Raw genomic sequence first — 19,880 nt, 5'->3', positions numbered from 1 at the left:
GACCAATGAGCAAAACTTTTCAAGTGTTTAAATTGATTGTTTACTTACTATAACATTCTTTAACATAAACATATTATTGCAGAAGCATATTCATAAAGAATAAAGAGAGACAATCTGAGTTTGAATGAAATTTTTTTATGATTGAGGTTCATTATATGATGCCAAAGGCCAACCTACCTCCTATTGATGCTCAGGTAAGCCCGAAGATACTTCTATAAGTGATTAGAAAGAAAGGGCTGAAGCGAAAATATTAATCTACAAAATTAATAAATCTAATTAGCATATTGGACCAACAAATTAGTTCTTTAGGGATTAGACTAAACACATTCATATGGATGAACATGTTACAAAACTCAGTCAATTAAACCTATTTACTTGTCAGGAAGACAAAGTAAAATGGAATAAAGTAGGAAAGTTCAGATTGCCTACTAATGACATAAAATTAAAGATGATTCATTCACTAGTGTAGTGATACACACTAACTAATTAAAAAAGCATTCTAATTGGACATGTGACTAGTGCAAACTAAGTAGAATGCTCTGTTCAAACAATTGCAACAAAAGCTTCAGTGTCTTAAAGCAAACCTACTACTTAACTTAAAGCAAACTGCACCATGAAACACCATCATCCTCAGAAACTACAACAACAATGTTAGTTAAACAGTGCATTAACCTTGACATGAACAAAGATGTTATAATCAAATTATACAATAAAATAGACAAAACAAGAGTTGGAAAAATAAAATGAATGAAAATGGTTCTACTTACTAACCTGAAGGTCATTGTTGTGCTTATCAACAGTCTTTGCTTTGCTCCAAGGGTCTCTAAGGGGTTTATCTTCAATATAAATTGGATCATACTTTCTTCATGTCCTGCCAAAATCTATTGTAAGCTATTACCTTACAACAATCTATATAAATCAATCAGATGATAGAATTTTGACTCTAATATCTAAACTAAATTTTATCATAATTGCAAGTAATCAATAATCTAAATATTTACAAAATCTAATCCAAATTGAATTTTGACTTTCCATAGCATGAATGAAAATAGTGAGATGTGAAATCCAAGAAAGAATTTTGAATGATTTCATATAATTTGAATTTTTAACACATACTTTTCAAACAGATGATAGAATCAAATATGCATACCGCTGATTCACATGTACAACATAAACAACAACAATATGAGAGTGTAAGTTCTAACAAAATAGAGAGAGGGAGAGGGAGAGAGAGAGAGAGAGAAAGAGAGAGAGAGAACTAACAGGTGAAAGCCAGTACTAAGGTTAGAAATATGGTGAGAAGTGCACTTTCTCAAATTGTCATTGGGAAAAGCATCAGTTTCCAAGAAAAGGGACGAATCCATCATGCTGTTGTTGAATCAAGATCATAATTAATCAATAATCATGAATCAGAGCATGTGTTATTGAATCCAAGAAAAAAGGTAGAATAAAATAAAATAAAAATAGCATCAATTATAAAATTATCAAAATGGAGAAATAAAACTCAACAAGAAAGTTATAATCGAATCATTGATTACTAACCAAATATGAGATTCACATCGTTCGATCCTCTGATAGAAGGTGACTCCGCAATATTTTGAGCTTCGTGACCTCGGTCCATGTCTACTCTTTTTCACTTATTGCGCTCTCTGAAGAACCATTCTTTGCTTCACTGCCGCAATCTTTCTTCATAACAAATTCCAACCACGCTGTATATGCATGAAAATGTAGAGAAAAACAAAAGAATATCCAAACTGAGTCAAATAAATAACAATGAAAAAAATGAACAAATAGAAATTGACCTTAGGTGATTGAGCAGAAAATCAAACGCATCGACAGATAAGCTTGATGGAGGCGCCGGCAGTGTCTAGGAACTCACTCTCTATAATCTCAAAAATTATGACGTGTAGATGAAGGAAACAACACATTGACATAGAATCTTGATGGAGGCAACGACGAGGACATCAATTGCGACAGTGGCAAGCTTACTCTCCCTCTGATCTCGAACATTACAGCGAGCTTGATGGTGATAATGGCAAAAAGATGAATGTGATGGTGGCGAGTAGATCTAGGGTTTCAATTCTCACCTTTTTTTTCCTCTTCTAAATTTGTTTGGACAAGTTTTTGTGTACAGTGAAATTTGTTTAGGTTTAATTATAATAGTCTAGGGTATAAACATTTGTTTGGACAATTAGACTAATGTTGTGATAAGGTTATAACGTGGATGTCCATTCATTGTGGGCGGTTCACATTCTTTAAAGTGAATGCCATTAAAGAGGTTTTGAAAAAGCAAGCATGTAACCTCTATAAATAGTGAAATGTAGTTTCACTTTCGTACAAGCAATAAAAAATAGTCTCTCTCTTATACTATTCTCTCTCTTTCATACTATTCTCTTTCTTATATACTTTAATATTATTAAATATATTAATTATATCTACTATATTGATATAGTAATTCAAGTGAATATTACTACTTGAGTTACCTAATTATATTTCCATATTTTATATTTGTTATTTCTTCCTTATTTATTTAGTTATTCTACAACACATTATCAGCACTAGACTCTAATCAAATTTTTAGGAAGACTCAGGTATCAAATTTTCATTATGTCGAAGCTCTCTCATCTTGAATTTAATGCTCTTGATATATCTGGAAACAATTATTTATCATGGATATTAGATGCTGAAATTTATCTTGATTCAATGGATCTTGGAGATACCATTAAGGCTGAAAATAATGCATCCCAGAAGAATAAAGCCAAGGCCATGATTTTCCTTCATCGACATCTTGACGAAGGATTAAAAATAAATACCTCACATTAAAAGATCCTGCAGATCTGTGAAAAGACCTTGAAGAAAGGTATAATCATAAAAAAACGGTGATACTTTCTCAAGCCCGGTATGAGTGAACGCACTTGCATCTGCAGGATTTAAATCCATAAATGAATATAATTCTGCAATATTTCGAATCACCTCACGAATGAAATTATGTGGGGAAAGGATAACTAATCATGATATGTTAGAGAAAACTTTCTCGACCTTCCATGCCTCGAATGTGCTCTTGCAGCAGCAGTATCGAGAAAAAGGATTTAAAAAATATTCTGAGTTAATTTCTTGCCTTCTTGTTGCTGAACGCAACAATGAGTTGCTCTTGAAAAATTATGAAGTACGCCCAGCTGGCACCGCCCCATTTCCTGAAGTAAATGTGGCAAATTACCCCAGAAGAGGTAAATGGCAAGGTTTTAATAACAAGAAAAATTATGGAAGCAAAAAGAATTATATTCAAAAGAGAGGATCTTACCAAAAGTGGGATAAAGAAAGAAATATTAGACAAAATAAATCAATAGAGGATAAGTGTTTCCATTGTGGTGGAAATGGCCATTGGTCACGTACCTGTCGTACCCCAAGGCACCTAGTCGATCTTTACCAAGCATCTTTGAAAAAGAATGACAAAGGAAAAGAAACAAATTTTGTTTCAAATGATGCTGAAAATTCTACCACTCATTATGATGTATCTGATTTTTTTGAGGATCCTGAAAGAAATATTGGTCATTTGATCAATGATGGAATAGTTTAAAATGTGGGATTGTTATGTATCCATGTAAATAAATAATGTAAAAAACTTATTGTTAAGTTTTATTTTCTATGTATTTAAGTTTCAATTATGATGTATATAAATAATGAAATATTAATGTTTATGAATTTTGAAATTATTAAATGTGTCAAGTTTTAAAATAAAATTTTAGTATATGACATTATGTGTAGTGTTTCTTAGAAAAATAATTCCAATCAAGAATTCGATTTGACTGTGCATGTATTGCTACTCATTTTATTATTATTTATCTTTGAAGAAAATGGCAAGAATATGTAATGAAGATGTATGCCTTGCGGATAGTGCAAATTCACACACTATTCTCAAAAGTGATATATATTTTACCCATCTGGTGCCAAAAGAAGAATGTGTTAATACTATTATTGGCTCAGGCAATGTGATTGAAGGCTCCAGAAGAGTTATAATTTTGTTTCCCGGAGGAACAAAATTCATAATAAAAAATGCAATATTATCTACCAAGTCTCTGAGGAACTTGTTGAGTTTCAAAGATATTTGCCGAAATGGATATCATATTGAGACTATGAATGAGGGAAGTCATGAGTACTTATGTATCACAACTCATGATTCAAATTAAAAGGTTATATTAGAAAAGTTGCCCTCACTTTCATCTGGGTTATATTATACCAAGATTAGTGCAATTGAATCACATGCCACTGTAAACCAGAAGTTTACTAGCCCAAATGAATTCATAACTTGGCACGACCGATTGGGTCATCCGAAAACAACCATGATGCGGAGAATTATTGAAAACTCCCATGGACATTCACTAAAGAACCAGAAGATTCTTAAAACTAGTGAATTTTGTTGTGCTGCATGTTCTCAAGAAAAGTTAATTTTAAGGCCATCACCAGTAAAGATTGGATTTGAGTTCCCTGAATTCCTAGAAAGGATTCAAGGTGATATATATAGACCTATTCATCCATCATGTGGATCTTTTAGATATTTTATGGTTCTAATAGACCCATCTTCGATATGGTCACATGTGTGCTTATTATCTTCTCGCAACCTGGCATTTGCGAGATTACTGGCTCAAATTATTCGATTAAAAGCATAATTTCCAGAAAATCCAATCAAAGCAATTTGTCTTGATAATGCTGGTGAATTTACTTCCCAAGCTTTTAATGCTTATTGTATGGCTAATGGAATAAGTGTTGAACATCCAGCAGCTCATGTTCACACAGAAAATGGGTTAGCAGAATCACTTATTAAGCGCCTCCAATTAATTACTAGACCCTTGCTTATAAGAACAAATCTCCCAATCTCGGTTTGGGGCATGCTATTTTATATGCCGCAGCACTTATTCGTTTGAGGCCAACGAGTTACCATCAGTTCTCTCCTATGCAATTAGCTTTTGGTCGGCAGCCAAATATTTCCCATTTAAGAATATTTAGGTGTGTGATATATGTTTCCATTGCACCACTTAATCGCACCAAAATGGGACCCCAAAGAAAATTGGGGATATATGTTGGATATGATTCTTCCTCTATAGTGAGGTATCTTGAGATACAAACTGGAGATGTATTTAAAGCCCGGTGGCGGATTGTCATTTTGATTAATCAAATTTTTCAACATTAGGGGGAGAGAATAAGCTTCCTAAAAAGGAACTTAATTGGATTGCATCATCCTTGATGCATTTAGATCCTCGATCAGGAAAATGTGAACTAGAAGTTCAAAAGATTATACATTTGCAAAGAATACCAAATGAATTGCCTGATGCATTTTCTGATACAAAGAAGATAATCAAATCTTATATACCAGCGGAAAGTGCCCTAATTCGAATTGATGTCCCAGTTGGACAAATTGCCACCGAAGCAAATACACGACAGAAGCGTGGCAGGCCTGTCGGTTCCAAAGACAAAAATCCTCGAAAGCGAAAAGAGGTAAATACTATTCCTGTTGGGAAAGACATAGTAGAGAGACCTGCAGTTGTCCAAAATTCTGATATAATTTTAACACCAGAAGACGTTCAGGTACCTGAAAATTGTGAAAATGACGAGATCTCGATAAATTATGTCTTTACATGAGAGAAATGGGACCGAAATAAGACAATTGTCAATGAAATATTTTCATATAATGTGGCACTAAATATCATGCATAAAAGTAAGGATCTTGAGCCAAGATCAATCGAATAATGTCGACAAAGGAATGATTGGCCAAAATGGAAAGAAGTCATGAAGGCTGAATTAGACTCACTTACAAAATATGAAGTCTTTGGACCTGTAGTCCGTACACCAGAAGATGTAAAACCTATTGGATACCGATGGGTATTTGTGAGAAAACGAAATGAGAAAAATAAAATTGTAGGCTACAAAGCTCGACTTATAGCACAAGGTTTTTCTCAGAGGCCATGTATAGATTATGAAGAAACGTATTCCCCTGTAGTGGATGCGATAACATTGCGTTATTTGGTCAGTTTATTTGCATATCATAAACTGCATATGCATTTAATGGATGTGGTAACAGCCTATTTATACGGCTCATTAGATCGGAATATCTATATGAAAGTCCCTGAAGGACTAAAGATATCTAAATCATCCAATGAATATTCGCAAGGGTTATACTCAATCAAATTGCAAAGATCTTTATATGGTATGAAGCAATTTGGACGTATGTGGTATAATCGTCTTACTGAGTATCTGGCCAAAATGGATTCAAGAATGATGATATCTGCCCCTGTGTTTCCATAAAGAAAACTGCATCTGAATTCATTATAATTGCTGTGTACGTTGATGATTTAAATATCATTGGAACTCCTGGAGAGATTCCAACAATTATAAAAACTCTAAAAGAAGAGTTTGATATGAAAGATCTTGGAAAGACTAAATTTTGCCTCGGCCTGCAGATCGAGCATACAAAAGGTGGGATCTTTATTCATCAAACAACATACACAGGAAAGATCTTGAAGAGATTTTATATGGATATGTCACATCCATTAAGTACCCCAATGATCGTAAGATCTTTAGATGTGGAAAAGGATCAACTCCGTCCTAAGGAAGAAAATGAAGATCTCCTTGGTCCTGAAGTACCATATCTTAGTGTCATTGAAACGCTAATGTATCTTGCTAATAATACGCGACCTGACATATCATTCACGGTGAATTTACTAGCAAGGTATAGTTCTTCTCCAACCAGAAGACATTGGAGTGGAATCAAGCAAATCTTTCGATATCTTCATGGAATGGTTGATTTGGGATTGTTTTATCCCTATGGATCCAAGTCACAATTAGTTGGCTATGTAGATGCTGGATACTTATCTGATCCACATAAAGGGAGATCTCAAACAGGATACCTGTTTACATATGGTGGAACAGCTATATCATGGAGGTCCACAAAACAGACAATTGCTGTAACATCCTCTAATCATGTCGAAATACTAGCGATACATGAAGCTAGTCACGAGTGTTTTTGGCTCAGGAGTTTAATCCAATATATTCTGTCATCATGTGGACTGATTGATCATAAGATAGCTCCAACTGTCCTGTTTGAGGATAATACAGCATGCATTGCTCAACTTAAAGGTGCATACATTAAAGGTGATAGAACAAAGCATATTTCTCCCAAATTCTTCTTCACTCATGATCTTCAAAATCAAGGGACAATTCATGTCCAACAGATCCGCTCAAGTGCAATCTGGCAGATTTATTCACAAAGTCACTCCCAAAATCCCCTTTGAAAGATTGGTACATAAGATTGGGATACGCCGATTTCGAGACATTAAATGATGTTGACAAGAGAGGGAGACTGTATTCTTTTTTCCTTGGTCAGGTTTTTTTTCCCATTGGGTTTTTCTTGACAAGATTTTTAATGAGGCAGTCTCTATCACAAAGGATTTTGTACTCTTTTTCCTTCACTAAGGTTTTTTCCCACTGGGTTTGTCTTTAGTAAGATTTTAACAAGGCATAATCCTGAATGGTCATCCAATGGGGAGTGTTGTGATAAGGTTATAACGTGGATGCCCATTCATTGTGGACGGTTCACATTCTCTAAAGTGAATGGCATTAAAGAGGTTTTGAAAAAGCAAGCATGTAACCTCTATAAATAGTGAAATGCAGTTTCACCTTCGTACAAGCAATAAAAACAATAGTCTCTCTCTCTTTCATACTATTCTCTTTCTTATATACTTTAATATTATTAAAAATATTAATTATATCTACTATATTGATATAGTAATTCTAGTAAATATTACTACTTGAGTTACTTAATTATATTTCCATTTTTTATATTTGTTACTTCTTCCTCATTTATTTAGTTATTCTACAACAACTTAAGATTTTTAAATTTTAACTAGCATTAATTAATGGGAGTTTTATATTATGCTACAAATAAAATATGTTGAGGAGGTTTTAAAAACCTCCACACAAAAATTCTCATAAATAAATAAAAATCTTGTAGTAAACGTACCTGAAATCGGAATCTTCTTTTCAGTTTAACCAAACCTATATCAGAATTAAGCAACAATGGGAAATGGTCAGAGCCCACATCACTTAAATGTGAAACAATCGCCCTAGGATAGTTTTTCTTCCATTGCAGAGATACCAAATCTCTATCCAAATTCCAAACATTCTCTGATAAGGGTTCCTTCAAATTGACGATTAAACTATGTGAAGTCATTAAAATTATGAATAGAAGCAGCTGACTTCATCCTCCCGCCTTTCTCATGAAAGGTTGTTATAGCATTAAAATCTCCTATTACAACTTTATAATCTTCAGCACCGTTCAATATTGGTTGCACCTTTGAAAACTATTCTAATTTTAGCTTCTCATCGGTATGCATGTATACTACTATCACATCCCATGTTTTTTGTTGCAGCGGGTTCTCCTATGTGGAATGAATTAGGAATTCTTTATGGTGACCAATCTGAATTCTCTCTCTTTCCTTCTAACCAACCACCAACCCTCCTAATTATCTTTTTGGACTAACACAAAAAGCATTCTGAAAACCAGCATCATGTAACGTCCTCTCCACAATCATGGTGGTGTTTTTTGTTTCATACAGGAACACAATCTTGGAAAAATGGATTTTACATAGCCCTTTCATGCTGTGAACTATTAGGGGTTTTCCCAAATTCAGACAATTCCACATAATCATCTTAATGGATTCTCAGGTGTCATTTGTTGGGTGGCACCCTCCCCCCACAACTGCAGCTTAATTTTCTTCAGTTTGGTAAGCTTTCTTCAAATTCACCGCACTCTCTTTAGCCTCTGCCCTTCTCTTCACTCCCGCCTTGATTCTCCCCCCACCAATGAATGCTTCTAGCTAGCTTCTTTATATTTGTCTTCCTTATCCCCATTCTATTGTCTCTATTACTTTTACTAGCGAAACAAAATTGATCTTTAGTGCTTAGCATCCCATCATTCTCTCTTGATAAACTAAACTCTGAATTGAGATTGATTGAAGCATTTTCATTAACCTCAACTTCTCTCAAAACTAAGTCAGTAGTTCTATTGTCATTCTCTGCTATAGTGCTGTGAATGTCTTATTCTTTTTCTTTCCTCCATCTCCATCCTCCTGGACCGAAACGTTAAATAATCCTTTAAAGAGGTTGACTAGAGTAGGACCTTTAGGGTTTGTCACTAACTCCACTATCCTTGCTTAAATTGTTCGACTTCTCAGCACTTTTTTGTACCCCCAGCCCTTCTCCCAATTTGATCAGCCTTCAACCACTCGCCCCACTTTTCTTCGTCCACTTTCTCATTCGCCGCATCTCGTAATTGAATGCTACAAAGCCTTACCTCGTGGTCTAAATAACCACAATAATTACAGAAATTTCCTATCTTCTCATACCTTAATTGCAGATCAATTACCTTGCTATTAGAACCTACTATCTTCATGATCTTTCGTAGATGTTTGGTGACATCAAGGTTAACCTGAACCTTAACAATTATGTCTTCCTTCCGTTTCATATTGAAAAAGTCCACGTCAATCACTTCTCCAATAACTCCTCCCATCTTTCTCCCTAGTTCTTTTGTTTTGTAGTGTTCGGGTAAGCCCCACATCTTAATCCAAATAGGAACATAAGCAAAATCTTTGTCTTCCATCATTTCATCCTTCTTCCATTTCCGTAGATTTAAGATGTAGTTCTTGAATAACTAGGAAGAACTTTTCTTCACCCTAATTATATCAATCTCATTGTCAAAAAAGAATTAGAACACATTCCTTCCATGACTCTTCACTTTAAATCCTGCCGGCTGTCCCCAAATTAAGTGCAGGGCAAATTTCATTGTTTCTGGACTGAAGGCGCAATCAGCCAAAATTCGTCCCATTAGACTGCATGAACAGCTCTCTAATTCAGCTTGGATATTTTGATCATCAAATACCAAAATCTTGTTGAATTAGTAGTGGTGTCCGTCATGTTGAAATCTTGATTCCAAATGAAGATGAATATCCAATCTACTCATACTTTTGAAAATAAGAATTACTCTTCTAAAAAATTCTAACAAAACATTTTATAAAATCCTAAAAATTTTAAGATGAGAATATCATATTTTCATGCTTGATTCAAAGTTTGATTCCAGAAAATTAAAATACCATTATTTTAATTCCCACAATTTTTTCTGAGTATATTTGATTCTTAAACCACTCACCCCCTAAAGGTCACAAAGCCTAATCCCCTTCGGTAGCCAACTATTTTTTGTCATTTACAATTCAAGAAGAAATCATTATTAATAATGAATTCCAATATTAGCAACATACGGTTAAAAATGTATAAACGTGTCCGTCAGCAAAAGAAACTGTCTCTTTAAATACTTCCAACATAACCCTGGTTCCCATTTTCACTTGATATAAATGTGTTCATCATTACAGGAGACATTAAGTAAACAGGTATCTGCCAAATAATTGACAGGTCAAGAATAAGAATTAACTAGATACGACATCATTACCCTAAAGTTACAAACATTATTTGACCTCTATATTCCATCCCAAGATGGGATTTTACACAAAGTAATTTGGCCTAGATTTCACATTGTATCTCATCAACTGATGCTTCTCAAGCATGGAACTACTAATGGTAACAAAAAAACAATGCAATGATACAGATACAAACAAATTTAACTTCATTAAGGACCAAAGCATGCAATTTAGTTGAACCATCAGTTCAGTGCGCTAAGAGGAGAACGTGGAATAAGCGATGGTTTCAACTCCTTTACGGAGGATTCACTTGAATTGTTTTCCCGAAACTCCTCAAGAAGCGATTCCACTGGCAGTGATCGAAGAGACTCGATTGTTCCTTTACTTGGAACGTCTGTTTCACATCTTACTGGTGTATTTCCACTAGGCTCATAGTCCTGCAAAGAGAAGACAAAGCAACAAGCCATGCAATGCATGAAAGGCAGAAAAAGTTTAGTGATGCTTCATTGATAAAACTTGTAGTTACTAAATAGAGTTAAAGTACCCTATAGTGCTGTTGAAAAGTTTCGCGAGCCTTCTCTTCAATCGAAGAGGCTTGGCCAGCATGGTCTTCTCTAAAGATCTCAAGTGTATTTGAATGAGTCTTTACTACATCCAGCATTCCAGAAATGGATTCCCGCTCTTGCGCAGACATGACTGCAAAAATAAAATAAAATAAAATAGAGGATCAAATGAATGCAAAATGAGACTCATTTTTAAGAGAAAAAAATTGACTTTGTTCTGCACAACAGGTAAACCCCTTCGTTAAGTTGTTTTAGCTAAGATAAATTTGCAGACACCTGCAGCTGCTTTTTTGCAACCAATTTTGCTATGCAATGAAACCATACACTTACAATCAAACTGCTCAAATAGATCCTTGCTGTTCTTTGCCACATCTTCCTCTGCTGCAACACGAGCAGAATTGATCTCCATGTCATGTTGCTCATTGCTATTAGAAGAATTACTGTACACAAGTGATTGATATTGCATCACATGGAACAAACTAATCAGTTGATCACAAAAGTATTAGTTTAAGAGCGGATAAGGACTCAATGAAGCACATTTTCAATAAGCATGGGCATTACTGACAGTTATTCTGAGTTTCTTACAATCAATTCACTAGATACCTGATTAGTGACACTGCTGCAGAAATATGCTTGGACTCTTTCTCATTTACAGCCTCATGAGTCCTCTTCATATGCTCTAAAGCTGATCCAGCGGTACTTACACTACAGATATAAAAATAAGACACTACGAATTTTGCTAAAGGAGGACTTGATCAAGAAACCATGGGCAAGCCACTGACCTTTGCTGCATGAGTAACTCCATACGGCAATGCTTTGCTGCAGAATAATCAGCAGTATCCTTCGTCTCTTTCTCTGCTTGCACACAAAAAGATTGCCATTTCCTTTTTGCATGGGACACAATTTCTCCTACTGAAGACACATGTTCGTCCAAGAAAGTCTTGTTCTTAATGCTGCTCTGTCTAAGATCAACAAGCTTTTCATCCACCTGAATAATTCACCATCGTCCATAAGAAACTAAACTGCCAACCCAAATAAGAAAGATTTACTAAGAAACATTGACGAAGTAATACTCAAATCGGACCAGATCCATTTGACGACGAATGTGATCAGAAACTAAGCTGGTCATATCCGCAATAAGCTTCTCTGAATCTGATCTTGATTGCTCCTGTAAAGAATAGGTCAACCACCATAAGCCACCATAGAAAAAGTGCAGTAATATTAATATTAATATTTTACATCACAACCTCGAAAGACTTCCTAAAGTCAGCAATACAATTCAGTTGTGTTTGCTCAGCCTCTGATGCAAAGTCTTCAAGCTTTTTTGATTCTTCAAAAAGCTTATCAACAAATTCTTGAGAGTGATCAGATATATCCTTTATTTGTTCAATGCTAAGATTGAATCTCTGCATTTTGAATAAACAGAGCCCAAAAAAAAAAGAAAGGAAAAAACACCACTCAGCTAAAGATAAACAAAATACAGCAAAAGAAACTGCATAGAATAAAGAAATAAAAAGGTACGATTGATTCGTGCATAGTTATGTTATAGCCGAAGAGAGAAGTTAAAGATCATACATGGCGCATTTCCCTAGCAAAAACTGCCAGTTCACCCTGCTGAGTTGAAAGAGAGCTCTGAAGTTCATCAAATATTGCTCCAGCTTGAGTGGCCTCAGATTCAAGAAACTGATTGACCAAGGGGAAAAAGATACTTTGTTAATGTTGAACAGAGATGTAAAAACAAATATATAAAATAACAAGGAACACAAATTGAGATGGTTCAAACATACTTCTTGAATAGAACGACCATTGGAGGATATCAGAGAAGATAATTCCTCTAAAGCACCATCTGAGCTCGCCTTATGCAAACGAACCACATTTTGCACTGCCTCAATGTGTGATAAGTACAGGTTTCTTAAACCTGTCACTTTATTTTTTAAATCCAAAACCACCTATACGCAACAAAATGAGGAGAATTAGTGAATTATATCATAACATCCATGCAAACGCATAGCGATGAAATAAACAAGCCAAAATAACAATTAGATAAAAACATATTAAATAAAAACATAGAAGAATATGACCAAAAAAAAGCAGCAGCATTAGATAATTGAGGTACCCACCTTATCATGAACACCTAGAAAAGAATGGCAGAGCGTCTCCACACATGTCAGATGTTCACTCTGTTCTGACAATGATGTCGCAACAATATTGCAAAGACAACCAACCTGCTGGGCAAGCTCTGCTTGAAAATTGTTCACCACAGCCCTGTTATCCAAGTTCAGCTTGTCTTCTCTACCTACGATAACAGATGTATACAAGTCATTAACGGTACAACTTGGATTCTTTGTCAATAATTGCACAGAAAAGGATAAATGCCTACCAATTTTCAAAAACAGCGAAGCATTATCCTGAAGAACTTTCTCCAAATCAGCCCGTAATACACAAGCTTGATGAGCTAGAGCATTTTCTGTCACACACAATTGTTTTAACCACCATCTCAACTTAATACTGCGTAATAAGAGATAAAGACGGAAACACAATAATGAATCTACCTGCTTTTCTCTGCTCAGAAATGATGAAGTCTTTCTCTTTCACGGTATACTGGCATCTCCTCAATTCATCCTCTGTGTTAGTGAGCAACTCACTGGTCTTGTTCAAGTTTTTCTGTAGTTTTTTATTCTTTTCCTGATAAGTGGATGTACATTAACATAACAATAAAGGACCAAAACCAATAGATAGCTAACCTGTGTGGTATCAAGTTTGTTGCCCAAATCAGAGCATTGTCGAACTTGTTCAATGTATCTACTATTCAAATCATCATATTGCTGGTCCAAACATGAAAAAAATATCAAGCAAAAAAGGAATACACAGGCGCACAATATCATCTGCAGATATAGCTAATGGTTTTTTAAGAAAACCAACCTTCTGATGATTTTCTATAGTTAGCCCCATCTGCTCAATCTGATCTGCCATGGCCTAAACAATGAAAAATCTTGGATCAATGAAACGCCATGAGAACAATACATGAAACCAGCTTATATACCGAGCACAAAAACGAGAGGGAAAAAGAAAAGTAATTCCATTTCAATCTCAGCAGGTGAAAGCACATGGAAAAATATTTTCTTATGAACTAATATTGCTATATCGGTACTTATGATGGCAGAAAAAACTACCTTCCTTTCACTTTCTTCTTGATAAAATCTCTCCTTTGGTATATACACTCCATTTTTCTCACGTGTAGCATAAACCTCTGATCAAAATCACAAACTTCATCAGCAACAATGCAATTTTAGCAGTAATATGAAGAGCAATGAAATTTAGAGATACTCACCTGCCTTCAGGCGTTCAATTTCCCCATAAAGATCCTTAATAAGAGTTGACTTCATCATCTTCTGATTAACCTAATTAAAGAAAAAAGGGGAGAAAAAAATTCTAAATCAAGGCAACGAATCACAACAAAACACATGATAAACATCTTCATTACCTTGCAGTACAGATTCCAATAAGAAAATAGCCAAAACTAATATGGACTAGTTAGTAAAAATTCCTTTAAAAAACAAAATGGGATTAAAAGCACTTAATCTGCCCCAGTTCACTTGGTTCATGTGAACCAAAAAGTGAACTCTCATAAGACGTTGCCATTACAAATAATTGATCAAATGGTGTACCGAAAACACTATATCTGTTTATATGTTTTTATGTATGATACAGATGTAATATACAGAATAACAGTCATGTAATCTTTTGTAAAAGCAATATATTTATGAGCAAAATTATACTGTTAAAGATGCATGGTGTAAGAAACATTCTCGACACTGAAATAACTTTAATCATGGACATACCTCAGGCTTATTTTTAATGTGCTTTGCCCTATGTGCATAATCCAGCGTGCTCAAAGTTTCTTCCAAGCAATGAACCGCAGGGGATACTGTCGCTATGATGCATGTTTTGGTTCTTCCCCCAAGGGAATCACGAAGGAGGGAAACAAAAAAACAAAGATAGACATAAAAACCTGTAAGGAACGTGACCAAGGTGCTCCACAAGTGCATTGATCACCCGCCCTAAAGTAAGCAAGCTCTTGTTTATTTCTCCGGCCTCTCTTGCACGACCCTAAGATATGTTACAAAATCAAACAAATTAAGATTTTTGTGTAAAGCCTAGGGTGAAGGATAAAACTAGGAGGTATCCGCCCAATGTATTACCTCCCTAGCACCAGAACGAGATATATTTTCCGAGCCAGCCAGATCCACTAAATTCAGTTTGCCACATTTGATTAGTTCTTCACCTTCTGGGGTTGCCTCTTTGATGTGGATTGTTATTGAAAACAATGAATGTGACCGACTGAAAAAGATAACTATATCTTTAATATAAAATCAAAATATGACATTCTAAGTTCTAACAATTCAAACAATAATAACAACAGCTACCTTGACTGCTTGTTCAACAGAGTTTCAGCAGTGCGTCTTTTGGCAGACCCTCTCTCCAGAAGGGTAAAAATCTCGCTAGCACTCGTCACAATCTCTTCCTCTAATCCCCTTACAAGAACTCCACCTTTGCCATCCTCCATAAGTGGCAGCTGCTTCTTTTGCTTATCTTCCAAAGAAACTTTCGAAAGTTCTTCGGGGGCAAGCAAATCGGTGATCTCTTCATTGTACAATTCCAAAAAAGTGACTTTGACACTGTACTCAGCATTTTGGCTCTCAAGAGTGTCAAAAATCTGTTTAACAGCTCTAGGAATGACTCCAGCCTCTGCAGGCAACTCTCCATTGGGACCACTCTGCAATACAGCAGTCAAATAAATCAAAATCACATTCATTGTGATAGGTAGAATACTAACTAGCACAGATGCTACTTCATACCTTTGACCTTTTGCATTCACCTTCCATAGTGTATGTTTTTCCAGTACCAGTTTGACCATATGCAAATATAGTACAATTAAATCCTTCTAGAACTTCATTTACAATAGGAATAATAGCTTGATCGTAAAGATCTTGTTGTCGTGCATTAGGACCAAAAACCTGCAAATAGAACATAGAACATGATCACACATCGGATACCCTAAAAACAGTCGCTCCAGTATTCACTTCTAAAAACTTGTAACAAAATTATTATTCATTTCTGTCAATACAAACAACATTAATTTCAATTTGAACAAATCCAAGGCTTATAAGCAAGAAAAAAATTATTTGCAAATGAGTAGCAAAAGTCCATTGAAGAATACCTTGTCAAAAGTGAAAACCCTGTCAATGTGCTTGCCGGCGATGTTTTGAGAGACGGCGACTTCTCTGTTATAGTCATTGCAGGTGACAACCTGGGGGGCGTTGGAGCGCAACTCGTCATCGCTGAAGGGGCGGCAGCGGAGGAGGACCTGCACGTTCACTCCCTTCTCTTTCTCGTGGCGAAGAGACATTGTCGATTGTGGGAGAGGGAGATAGAGAAAGATGCCCTCTCTTCTTCACTCTGTTTAGTTTAGTAGAGATAGATAGATAGATCCGCTTCAGAAACTCCTCTCTCTGTCTGCGTGAGATGTATCTGAAATGGGGTCGGGGGGAAGGAGAGAGAGAAAGAGAGAGCCAGGGGCGGTGACTGTTGAGTTTGAAATTTGAATTTTCGTAATCCGCTCTTGATCTCTATTATTATATTTATATTTATTTATATTTATGAAATCTCTCCAGAGCTCTCTTTTATTTTATTTTTTTTTGGTCCTGAGGGCTCTCTATTATTATATTTTACCTGTCGCTCACTGTTTTTGGTTGTTGGAAAGAACTGGACTCAATTGGGCTTTTTAAGGCCTAATTATTAAACTGTTGGAGCCCATATCCTAATCTACTTTTACGTTTGTTTTTTAATGGCCTTATTTTTAAGGAGCCCCAATCCTGGTCTGATGGGCTTCAGCCCAAGCACCTAATCTTATGCAAAGACCAAAATATAAGGGCCTCACTCATTTCCCGGCTTGATTGCTTATTGTGGTTGCACTTTTTTATATTTGCTTTTTGTCATAAAACTCTAAAATGTAGTTGCTCTGCCTTCGGGTTTGAAAATGATAAGTCATGACATCGTTTAATTATTGCGCAACAGATCAGAGAGACATTACAATAGTTGTAAGAAGTAGAGTCCTTAATAACTGTTACTGGGCAGTTCACAAAGGGTTCAGACTTCAGACTTCAGCCATCGGTGACCGACATAGAGTTTACATCAAGAATGCTATATATGGAAAGTTAGCTACAAATCTTCTACTACTTAAATTATGCAAATGCAAAAAAATGTAGTGGCATCCTTGCCCGATTGCCTGGATGAGACGTACTGGTATTAATTAATGGACAGAGGCTTCTTTTTCCAAATTGCAAGTCTTGAATAAAGTGTCTTAGCTTAAGCTTAGCTTTGATCGGTATTTGGCATTTAATATTAACAACTAACCTTTAGAGAGCAACTCGACCGCGAACACACTGCACAACAGCTCTGATGAGATAAGCCACCAGATGCATCTTTGGTTTACAAGTAAGAGTTTTTGCTAACACAATATTTCTTAAGATATTTGATATCAAATAGTTTTATGAAACATATGAAAAATTAAAGTTTTTAACGTTTTATAATATCAATAATGCTCCACATTCGTACAAAAAATACATCCAAGTTATCCAAGCAGTTTTTCCTAGACACGCCTCCCCCGCTCTCCAACTCGTTTGTGATACACGCGCCTAGCATATTAACGTAAACCTTCTCTGCTACAACCTAAACCTTCTTCTCTGCTCGCGTTCTTCTTCTTCTCTACTCGCGTTTTTCTTCGTTCTTCTCTGCTAGTTCTTCTTCTTTTTCGTTCTTCTTCTTCAATTTGCATTCCATTCAACGTAATAAGATTTGTCGTTCTTCTATGCACGCATCCATCTTCTTCATTTTCTTCTTTGTTCTGCTTACATTGGATTTATCTTCTTCGCTTTTTTTTCGATCTAGACATAGCATTTATCTCTGAATCAAAGCAATGAATAATTCAACTTTAAATCAATTGAATGAAAGCAATTTGGATTATTCTTCTGAATCCTATCAAGCGGATGAGGTTTGGAATGCAATTGTTAAATTGAATTGAATTTTATGCACGTAGGTGTTCTGAATTGAATTGAATTGATAATCTCTAAGTTGTAGACACAAGTGTTATGAATTTGATTTTATATAATAGATAATGTTCCGTTCATTTAGTACTATACAATTGATTCACCTTAAATTAATATTCGGTTCATTGTGCAGACAGCTCTTCAAATTTGAATTTATATAATGGATAATGTTTCGTTCATTTAGTACTATACAATTGTTTCACCTTAATAAAGTGTCCGGTTCATTGTGCAGAAAGCTTTTCAAATTTGAATTTATATAATGGATAATGTTCCGTTCATTTAGTACTATACAATTGTTTCACTCTATGAAACATGTTCGGTTCATTATGCAGACAGTCTTTCGAATTTGAATTTATATAATGGATAATGTTTCATTCATTTAGTACTATAGAATTGTTTCACCTTAATAACATATTCAATTCATTATACAATTGGGATAATTTTCAAGACACTAAAAGAAGCTGGAAAGTTTTACAAAAATTATTCCAAACTTGCTGGTTTTTCTACCAAAATAAGGAACACGACTCGGAAGGAAGACGAGGTTAAGAATCAACTAATCGTATGTAGCAGAGAGGGGAGGTAAAAATCCAAAATATCTCCAACTCTGAAGACAAACACCTCAGCTGGGTTAAACTGTCTAGCCAGGCTTTACGTACACATAATGAAGGACGTCGGTCTTTGGATAATTTCCACAGTTGTTCTAAATCATTCACACCCTTGTTGTCCAGACCGTGTAGAGATACTAAAACAACACAGGGAGCTAAGCATGTTCGTGCTTTGCACCATCGAAACCAACAAGGAAGCCGGAATCAAACCGAGAAACACTTACCAATCATTCGTAGCAGCAGCCGGCAGTCATTGGGAACTAAGTTTTATAGAAAAAGACGTGAGGAATTACATCACAAGGGAAGTACGGAATGTGTCGGAACAAGACGATGCCAAAGAATTCGAGAAGTACTTATTAAGAATGAAAGAGAAGAACCAAAATTTCTTTTTCGAGCTTAACCTCGAAGGCAATCACTCCATCAAACATGCATTCTGGGCCGACGCAAGAAGCAGGGCTACATGCGAATATTTTGGTGACATGGTTTCAATCGACACCACGTACAACACAAACAAGTATTCGGTTCACCCAAATTAAGTCTTTAGGTTCACTAAATTTACACATTTCTGTTCATAAATGTTTGGATGTGTCCATTTATGCAGGTACAATCTGGTTTTTAGTTCTTTTGTGGGCATGAATCACCACGATCAGTCAATACTTCTCAAATGCGCTCTGATGAAAAACGAGGACATCCAATCATTCAAATGGCTATGCGGGTGTTGGCTTCGTTGCAAGGGAGGAAAGGCACCAAAAGGCATTCTCGCCGACCAATGCGCATTGATGTAAAGGGCCATCGAGATGTGCATGCTGATGAGCGGATAATTTGTACGCTTTTTGGCATTGTTTTTAGTATGTTTTTAGTATGATATAGTTAGTTTTTAGTATATTTTTATTAGTTTTTAGTTAAAATTCACTTTTCTGGACTTTACTATGAGTTTGTGTATTTTTCTGTGATTTCAGGTATTTTCTGACTGAAATTGAGGGACTTGAGCAAAAATCTGATCCAGAGACTAAAAAGGACTGCAGATGTTGTTGGATTCTGACCTCCCTGCACTCGAAGCGGATTTTCTGGAGCTACAGAAGCCCAATTGGCGCGCTCTCAACGGCGTTGGAAAGTAGACATCCTGGGCTTTCCAGCAAT

At 35.6% G+C, this 19,880-nt stretch overlaps 2 protein-coding genes across 2 annotated transcripts; one reads left to right on the top strand and one right to left on the bottom strand.

Annotated features, from left to right (window-relative positions):
* Positions 1-10,352: 10,352 nt before the first annotated feature.
* LOC107494001 (kinesin-like protein KIN-5C) lies at positions 10,353-16,633 on the bottom strand. Its single transcript, XM_052262552.1, is given in 22 exon segments — positions 10,353-10,900; positions 11,008-11,159; positions 11,357-11,466; positions 11,630-11,731; positions 11,809-12,014; positions 12,111-12,194; positions 12,274-12,432; positions 12,602-12,709; positions 12,814-12,975; positions 13,147-13,322; positions 13,407-13,493; positions 13,579-13,690; positions 13,771-13,851; positions 13,949-14,002; positions 14,200-14,276; positions 14,358-14,427; positions 14,869-15,021; positions 15,023-15,136; positions 15,229-15,367; positions 15,454-15,803; positions 15,886-16,044; positions 16,248-16,633. Coding segments are annotated over 22 exon segments (3,039 nt in total). The 5' UTR covers positions 16,437-16,633; the 3' UTR covers positions 10,353-10,705.
* A 2,163-nt stretch (positions 16,634-18,796) lies between these two features.
* On the top strand, positions 18,797-19,525 carry LOC107494010 (protein FAR1-RELATED SEQUENCE 5-like). Its single transcript, XM_016115047.1, has 2 exons — positions 18,797-19,254; positions 19,342-19,525. The coding sequence occupies exons 1-2, from the start codon at positions 18,797-18,799 to the stop codon at positions 19,523-19,525; spliced, it is 642 nt and encodes a 213-aa protein (XP_015970533.1).
* Positions 19,526-19,880: the final 355 nt, after the last annotated feature.

This window comes from Arachis duranensis, chromosome 6, assembly GCF_000817695.3.
Source record: "Arachis duranensis cultivar V14167 chromosome 6, aradu.V14167.gnm2.J7QH, whole genome shotgun sequence".
NCBI lineage: Eukaryota > Viridiplantae > Streptophyta > Magnoliopsida > Fabales > Fabaceae > Arachis > Arachis duranensis.
This window is presented reverse-complemented; position numbering and strand designations above follow the sequence as displayed.